Source organism: Mercenaria mercenaria, chromosome 9 (genome assembly GCF_021730395.1).
Source record: "Mercenaria mercenaria strain notata chromosome 9, MADL_Memer_1, whole genome shotgun sequence".
In the NCBI taxonomy this organism is placed as follows: Eukaryota; Metazoa; Mollusca; class Bivalvia; order Venerida; family Veneridae; genus Mercenaria; species Mercenaria mercenaria.
This window is the reverse complement of record NC_069369.1, coordinates 35,069,511-35,078,759: the sequence shown is the minus strand read 5'-3', so window position 1 is coordinate 35,078,759 and position 9,249 is coordinate 35,069,511. Positions and strand designations below refer to the sequence as shown.

At 37.5% G+C, this 9,249-nt stretch overlaps 1 protein-coding gene across 1 annotated transcript; it reads right to left on the bottom strand.

The window, feature by feature from the left end:
* Positions 1-1,149: 1,149 nt before the first annotated feature.
* Positions 1,150-5,702, bottom strand: LOC123565882 (short-chain collagen C4-like). The gene is made up of 3 exons (XM_045359652.2): positions 5,334-5,702; positions 3,574-3,645; positions 1,150-3,252 (listed from the first exon to the last, which is right to left on the bottom strand). The coding sequence occupies exons 1-3, from the start codon at positions 5,539-5,541 to the stop codon at positions 2,762-2,764; spliced, it is 771 nt and encodes a 256-aa protein (XP_045215587.2). The 5' UTR covers positions 5,542-5,702; the 3' UTR covers positions 1,150-2,761.
* Between the last annotated feature and the right edge of the window lie 3,547 nt (positions 5,703-9,249).

The window sequence follows — 9,249 nt, the reverse complement described above, 5'->3', positions numbered from 1 at the left end:
TAAGTCGCGCCATGAGAAAACCAACTTAGTGATTTTGCGTCCAGCATGGATCCAGACCAGTCTGCGCATCGACGCAGCCTGGTCAGGATCCATGCTGTTCGCTAACGGCTTCTCTAATTGCAATAGGCTTTGAAAGCGAACAGCATGGATCCTGTACTAGTATTGTACAATAACGAATAATATATTTTGGGCCATAAAATTGACTTTAAAATTCAAAATATCCTTCTACCACCTCTGGAAAACTTAAAAATGCTGAATAACTTATTTATGGATCTTGCAAAAATAGCCACAATCCAAGAAAAGCCCTGTTACGAGTCTTGTGGATCAAACCACGGACATTGATAATTACTAAGTTAAACTCAGAAGCAATGCTATTTTCAGATTAATATAAATGGGCGATTTATGCAAAAGCTAGTTCGTTGCGTGGAAGGAAAGTTATATTTTCAATGGCAGGTGGGTTGGGAGTTCAGTGTGTGATGGCGGCGGTTCGTCCTAGAGCGAAGGCTGCCTTTGAAGAACACACCTGCAAAATGAAATAAAAGATCTTTGTTGGCTGATGGTCTCTCAGCACATGTAAATTTACACTATTCATGGGTACTTAGTTTATACTATTTTTTTTTTATCTCGATTGTGATAAAAGCGTCATGCTTATTGGAACCACTCTCGAGTCTGCTTCCTGGAAAAACCAGTACTGGTGTCATATGAGAAGTCATGCTCGTGAACCCAGTGGGGCTCGAACCCACGACCCCTGGATTGAGCGGCCGACAACCTTATCCACTAGACCACCGCTCATGGTTACTTAGTAAACGGGAAGAGAAAATGGTAGCATTATAAGCAGGTTTTAAAGAAGTGGTCTTTGTTCGGAGATGGTCTTTAACACAGGTTTAACTGTAATTTTTAGGGACACGGTTGCGGCATTCGTTGTTGTCTTCAATCTGATCACCTCGGCCTTTATTCTACGTAACAGACAGGGTACGGAAATACCCGATGTTTCACGATTTGAATATCTTTAAACGAGGGTACATGTTTCACTTCCTTGTCATGCAACATTTTGAACTTTCAATATCTATGCTTATACGAATTATGACATTGACCTAATTTTCATAGAAAGTGGGTGTAAAGATATTTCTGACACAGTTAGATACAACATTACATTTCAGTATGACTTTTATTTGACACGAATGTTCTGCAGGTATATTAATCCATAAAGGTTTAGCGCTATTTACTGTTTCAGTTGGAACTATAGTAGAACATTGTTAAAGATATGTCATCTTTAAAAAAATAAAAACTACTATATTCAGTATCAATGATAACATTAAATGAACATGTTTAAAAAATAAGGTATAGACAAAACGTGTTTTAACGTTATTAATACACGAAAAAGAGGTTATACGTCCGTGGAATAATTTCACGAGGGCATAGCCCGAGTGAATATTTCTACCGACGTATAACCGATTTTGAATGCGTTAATTTAAATAAAACACGAGTTTTCTATACATCATTTAAATTCTAATATGCCCTTTATCGAAAACAATAGAAACGTATAGTAGCGCTCTTTCTTGGTCGCAACAAAAGCATTGACGTTATCGCACGTTAACGTGACGTCATTTAAGCGTAAGCGTGTTTTAACAGAAACAAGCATATTAAAATTGTGTATAAACAATAGTACGTGTTAGGTTTAAAATACTACATACACACTAACAAAATGTATAACTAAACACAGCATGAATATTTCATGGCACTAAATAATTGGAAGTTTTTTACTACACACACACGCGCACACACACACACACATATATACATATATATCCTAGCGGATCTCACGTATGGGAAAGTCAACTGTTCTGAATATAATTATATCCCTTAATGCAAAATTATCTGTATATATTCAATATATCCTCGAGATCCAGTTAACTTTCAGAGAGAAAAAATATAGCTTCTCTGGTCCCAATCAGTTAAAAAGACTAAAATGTCACTACTGATTTGTGAGACATGAAAATAGAGATTTGAGTACATATATGTAAATATTGAACCAGTACGAATGTGTAGTGCAATTCGGGCTCGTATATAAAGCAGCTTCGAAACTAATCTTATTGGGTTAGTGGACTTGCTGTGGCATGTGCGTGTTCGTTTGTACTGCTAGGCGCTTTGTCGTAATTGGTCTGGTATATTGTGATGGTGATGGTGATTTAGTTCGTATAAATTTTCTCTACTATATATATATATATAATTTATAGTTTTTACTCGTATATATCCCTCACGCTCCGAGAACACATATCACTCTGTAGAACACTCCGACCATGAAGGCGTAACTATTTCATATAGATCAAATCACAAGGTGACTGGGAAAATTGTGTTTTACATTTGTAGGAAATTGATTTTACATATGTGACCAGAATTTTGTTTTCACATTCATGACGCTTTTTTATTACATATGTCACCAGCAACGATTTTACATTTATAACAACTCGGTTTTACATTTTGTAGAAAGATTTTACATATACGGTAAAATTATTTTACGTTTATTACCATTTTTACATATGTGGCCATTTTTACATTTGGGGGTCCTACAACATTTTTCCCAGAGCATAATTTAGATATCAGAGTAAACTATCTCTTATAATATCAAAGTGAAAAAAATCCATCAAATAGGTACAGTTTGGTCAAAATCAATAAAAACATTAAATAAAAAATGTGTTTGCTTGACATGTAAGATCTTCATGAAAAATCCCTTTAAACATTTTCTCGAATAAAGTTTCTGTTATTTAGAGCAGACGACACATGACAAAACTCTTCCATCATCAAACGGCGGACATGGTAGGGAACCACACTTTGCTTCCGCCAGGTAGAGGAGTTTTCCATTCTCGTTGGTACCTCCTGACGCTACCACTTCCGGATCCTCATCGAGGCAAATGTACTGTGATGCCGCGGGGTGACTTACGTGTCCGGCAGCTAGGTAACCAATGTATTCCACTGTCCAGTCATAATAGCACGTGGTCCTCCCCGGTATCATCATTATGTTTGGACGTTCCGTCTCGCACACTGCGCAGGGCGGATTATGGTCGTGAATGCTTTTGCCAAAGAAATTTTCAAAATCGCCATTCATTTCGTACTCAGCACCGTAGACTTTCGCACCAGCTAATCTCAGCAAATTTTTATTTTCAGTCTTGGGATCCCATTGCTGAACTTCCGGTAAACACAAGAAATCGGACGCCGCTCCCGTGTGCGTGTAAAGTGACCCTCCGGTATATCCTGTAATCAGAATTACTGTTTGATTAACAAATTCAGCGTTTTTTCCCTCTCAAAACAGCTTCATCTACTAAGTTGTGCACAGACTTAAAGGTCTGCAGGAGTTGCAGTGGAAAGGCGTTAAATTTTGAAGAAATCTGTAATAATTTTCATTTAATGACCAAAATTGGAAATGAGGCAATTTTGCCCCAATTTGTTACTAATATTTTTAAATGAACACCCAAGTTAGCAATAGATAGAGTAAAACTAACTAAATGGTGATTAAAATGGCTGGTATACTAAAACTGGCTTTTGATTATAAATTAAAACACTATTTTTACCTACCTTTATAGACAGTCGTTGCATTTGCTGGGCACTCACTTCTTCCCCAACGTACATAATTTCCCCCGATTGTTGCTGCAACGAGAAAGGCTTTTTATGTTTTTTTTTCCCGATTTCTAAAGACAACAGATATTTATTCGGGCTCAACACACCAAATGGCTGGCTTTATTTTCTTCGTTCTATATAAAACTGACACACTTCCAAAGGCCGAAATGCACACCATGACCCTTTTAAACGTCTGCAAACTAAATTTCCTTAAGCATTGTCAGTACTTGATAAAATCAAAAGAAACAGATTGCAAAAACTTTCACCCTTCGAATTCGAATTTCTTTTCTAAAACTAGACATTGAACACTATAGTATTCAGCCGAGGATATAAGAATCGAGCTCAAAATTCAACTATTAAAGCGAAAATAATTCTTTAGTTTATAGTGAATGAACTGGATTGGAAGACAATACGAACGTAGATGAAATAAATTGAGATTTTACCATTTTTCATTCAGATATATAGATTGCTTTAGATGTGTTTAGGCAGTGCAAAATTTACATCTTTCCTTATAAATTAGTCAGTAGTTAAACTTGGCTATATATGTATAACTTACCTCCCCTGTTAATGATTATTACAACAATCTGACTTAACTCCCTTTAGTTGTATATATAAAAATACTGAATTAAGGTAGTTCTGCACGTTCAGATTGAAATTTTTTCTACAATATAGAATTTGTTTAAACTCTGATTTTTCAAAACTTCAGAATTTACTTAGAAAATTCAGCAAATAAAAAAGATAGGGTCGTGTGCTTGATTTTTTGCTAGGCTGGTTTGAAAAATTTGGACCTCACGCAATTTTTCATAATGGGAGTCCATGGGAAAATCATAACTTTCATAACATTTTCGCGAATAGAATTTTTTCTACAATGTAGATTTTGATGAAACTTCTCACAGTTGTAAATAAATACATGGCCTGAAATAAAATGTATAGGTCCGTGTGCTTATTTTTGAGATATTTTACCATGATTAAAGGGAACCGGGCATTTCACGTTAATTTTAAGACATTATTTTGATTTTTTTTAACGTGCCATAAGTTTTAATATCATATTTTGACTTTAGAAATATAGCAACAGTGCCATTATAGCAAATGTACTCACAGGTTTTGTTTAATTCAAAAATTGATATTCATTTCCGTACGCCGAATCCAGGCTTTATTCTACGTTTTCCGGATAAATGACGTTACGCCATTACTTCCGGTTTTTCAAACGTGCAGAACTACCTTTAAAAAAGTCATAAAAGTACACACAAATGTCTAGAATTAACCAAAGCATTTCATTATAAAGCAAGAAACCCATGATAACATCAATATATTTTCTTTGTCCTCCATACCTTAGAAATTTAAATTTGGCTTGAGATTTGATCATATATCAGAAATAATTTAATAAACTACCTCGTCTGTATCCAGTTAAATGACAAATTATGTTTACTGAAAACGAAACAGTTCAGGTATATTTTTGTGACTTTTTAAACATAAGTAGATGTCGTAAAATAAATAAATAGATATCATTTCATTACACTCAATTTTATTGAAATTTCAGTATGTGTGTAACAATATGTTTTTCTAAACGTGTTTTGTTTTATTAAAATAATTATTTAATTAAAATTTGTAATATGAAAGAGATTCCGAAAATATCATTAGAAGGTTCGATTAGTTTATATATTCAAATAAAAAACTTTTCCCGTACATTTAGAAATACAGTGGTGAAATGTACTTACCTTGTTTATCTGCCTCAGTACGTGCTTTAAGATTCTGTAGTTCTTCTCTCAAAGCTGCATGCGATTGTTGCAAACGCACGAGACTGTCGAGCAGTTTATGATCAAAGTCAAATCTGGAACATTCATTTCCACTATCGGCGCCAAGTGACCTATCAATCGCGTAGTATGTCAAAGACAGTAAAAGGCAGAATGTAAAAGAAACCGTCATTTCTTTTTTAAATGTCTGCTTTGACAAATGAGTGAGAAATGCAGCGCAAATCAATTGCAGCCGAAAGATTAAGCTATCTATATTCTATGTGACAACAATAACGCGTTAATTTACTATATACTGAGGTGGGATCGAGAATCGGATCGAGAATCGGTACACCCAAATGCGCGGCCTGATTTGCTGGAGACAGTTCCATAGAATATATTCCGTATAGCTATTGGTTGACACGAAAATAAAGGTTGTCATTAGTGATGCACTAAGAATAGAACCACGCCACGGGTATTACTACTAAATTGCGTTACAGGGTATTTCCGAAACTCTCGCAATGACGAATGTTTTTTTCAAGTTCGATACTGTCACACTTGTGTGGTAGGACGCGCGTCTATCACTTGAAACGAAGAGTTCGATCTCCCTTTCTGCGAAGACTGGGTTGAAGAAAATCTATGTCTGAAATCGTTCGCCTTACACTTAACCTATATAGGATTCAGCGTAAGTTGGTTGGGTCTACTGGACGTTGTGGCATAAAAACAAATATATTGATAATAACTTTGACGCTTCTTTGAACCTTGTTTTATTGGGGTTATTCTAATTTATTTCAGCTGACTGTTGATAGTTTTAAGCATTCTCTAGTCTGCTTCCAGAGAAAATCTAGTGACGGTTTCGCTTAAAAAGATATGATCCTGGCCGCACCGGAGCTCGAACCTGTGGCATTTAGGTTGAGTGGTCGACTTCTAAACAACTATACCACCGCATTCATTTTTGTTCGACTTTAGAGACTTACTTCTAGTATTTATGATGTATGATCTAGTGTTGTCTTCGAGCTTCTATGCCAACAAATTAATGTGGCCCTTCATTGATTAACGTTAGGTCATGAGTTCGATCCCCGCGACTATTTAAACCTTTAAAAAGTAAAGAAACGTCGGTCAGCTTTCATCTCCGATTCACGTGAAAGAGGATGTCAATTACATGCGGAGGGATATAGCATAATCGAGAAACATAGATTAAATCGCTAGAACTATAAATGGAATTTTAAACGTGCATCAGAATGTAGGCGCGTTTGTGAGATACGCGGGCGCTGAAATCGTTTTTTATGATACAGTAAACAGAAGAAATTTAGTCTCTTCATGCTGTCCACACCTCTCGCGGGTATATAGTTGCGTGTCATTGCAGATTGTCACCTTTTCTGTTTATCTGATATATCAAACACTGAGCGCCATGATTTAGAAGACGATTAGCGCCCAACATTTTTGACCTTCACATTCCCAATGAACGAATTCTTTCCGTATGTGTTGTATGGCTAAAACATTTCGCCTTTGTGCAAAATAAATTACAGATCTGATATATCTTATAACGAAACTAGGAAATTTTTGTTTTTTTCTCAAAATGGTTTCGTATTTTTATCAGATATTCATCAGAACTGACAAAGAATTATGACGGTGTTGTTATCGTGACTGTTGCCGTTTTGCGTAAGCTAAAAATAACTTTTGGAATATCGCATTGTAGATCTAACTGACCCTTAAACTGAAGTCAAAACTTAGTTTCAGATGTCATTGGGAAGGAAGTTTCCTTATTAACTGTGACTCACACGCTTGTCCGAAGCTCCTCAAATTTGTGTCTTGTTTCTATATTAAAATATACAGTTAGACTTCATTCGCTTGATCTCGCCGGACCTACGGAAATTTGTTGGATCGAACCATCATTCGTACATAAGAATTTCAGTTTCGGCTTTTACGTTTTCATGTTCTAAAATAAGATCTGATGTTGCTCTTGTTGAATGTATTGTGAGCGATATTCAGCAAGTAGCACTCGATGTTCCCTGAACACTGCCCAGTGAGAGATATTCAGTAAGAAGTAAAGTGCCGTGAACATTGCCCAGTGAACGATATCAGTACGAAGTACTCAAAGTGCCGTGAACGATGCTCAGTGAGCAATATTCAGTACGAAGAATTCAAAGTGTCGTGAACGCTGCTTAGTGGGCGATTTTAAGTAAAAGGTACTCACTGTGCCGTGAAGGCTGCTCAGTGATGGATTTTCAGTAAAAACAACTCAAAGTGCCGTGAATACAGTTTAGTGAGTGATAGTCAGTACGAAGTACGCACAGTACCGTGAAGGCTACTTAGTGAGTGATAATCAGTACGAAGTACGTACAGTTACAGGAAGGCTGCTCAGTGAGCGATATTCAGTAAGAAGGACTCAATGTTCCGTGAACACTGCACAGTGAGCGATATTCAATAAGAATCAATGTGCGATGAACACTGATCAGTGTGCAAAATTCAATAAGAAGTACTCAATGAGCCAAGAACACTGCTCAGTGAGCGATATTCAGTACGAAGTACTCAATGTGCCATGAAGGCTGCTCAGTAAGCGATATTCAGTAAAAAGTACTCGATGTGCCATGAACACTGCTTAGCGAACAATATTTAGTTAGAAGTACTCTATGTGCCATGAACACAGCTCAGTGAATATATTCAGTTGAAGTATTCAATGTGCCGGGAAGGCTGTTTAGTGAGCGAGAATTTCAGTAGGCTTCACGGAACTGTGCGTACTTCGTACTGAATATCGCTCACTGAGCAGTGTTCACGGCACTGTGAGTACTTTGTACTGAATATCGCTCACTGACCAGCGTTCACGGTACTGTGCGTACTTCGTACTGAATATTTCTCATTAGGCGGTGTTTACGGCAATATGTGTACTTCGTAATGAATACCTCTCACTGAACAGTGTTCACGGCACTGTGAATACTTCGTACTGAATTTCGATCACTGACTGATATTCAGTACGAAGTACGCACATTTCCGTGAAGGCTGCTCAGTGAACGATATTCAGTACAAAGTTCTCACAGTGCCGTGAACACTGCTCAGTGAGCGATATTCAGTACGATTTACGAACAGTTCGTGAAGGCTGCTCAATGAGCGATATTCAGTACGAAGATTGCACAGTGCCGTGAACGTTGCTCAGTGAACGATATTCAGTACGAAGTACGCACAGTTCGTGAAGGCTGCTCAATGAGCGATATTCAAAACGAAGATCGCACAGTGCCGTGAACGTTGCTTAGTGAACGATATTTAGTACAAAGTACGCACAGTACCGTGAAGGCTGCTCAGTGAGCGATATTCAGTACGAAGTACTCACAGTGCCGTGGGCACTGCTCAATAAGCGATATTCAGTTCGAAGTACTCAATGTGCCATGAACACTACTTAGTGAGCGATATTCAGTACGAAATAAGTACAGTTTTGTTAAGGCTGCTCAGTGAGCGATATTCTGTACGATGTACTCAATGTGCCATGAACACTGCTCAGTGAACGATATTCAGTACAAAGTACGCACAGTGCAGACAAGTCTGCTATGTGAGCGATATTCAGTACGAAGTACGCACAGTACCGTGAAGGCTGCAGCTCAGTGATCGAAATTCAGTAAGAAGTATTCACAGTGCCGAGAACACTGCTCAGTGAGAGGTATTCATTACAAAGTACGCATATTGCCGTAAACACTGCCTAATGAGAAATATTCAGTACGAAGTACCAACAGTGCCGTGAACACTGCTCAGTTAGCGATATTCAGTACGAAGTACGCACAGTGCAGTCAAGGCTGCTAAGTGAGCGATATTCAGTACAAAGTACGCACAGTGCAGGCAAGGCTGCTTAGTGAGCGATATTCAGTACGAAGTACGCACAGTGCAGGCAAGGCTGCTTAGTGAGCGATATTCA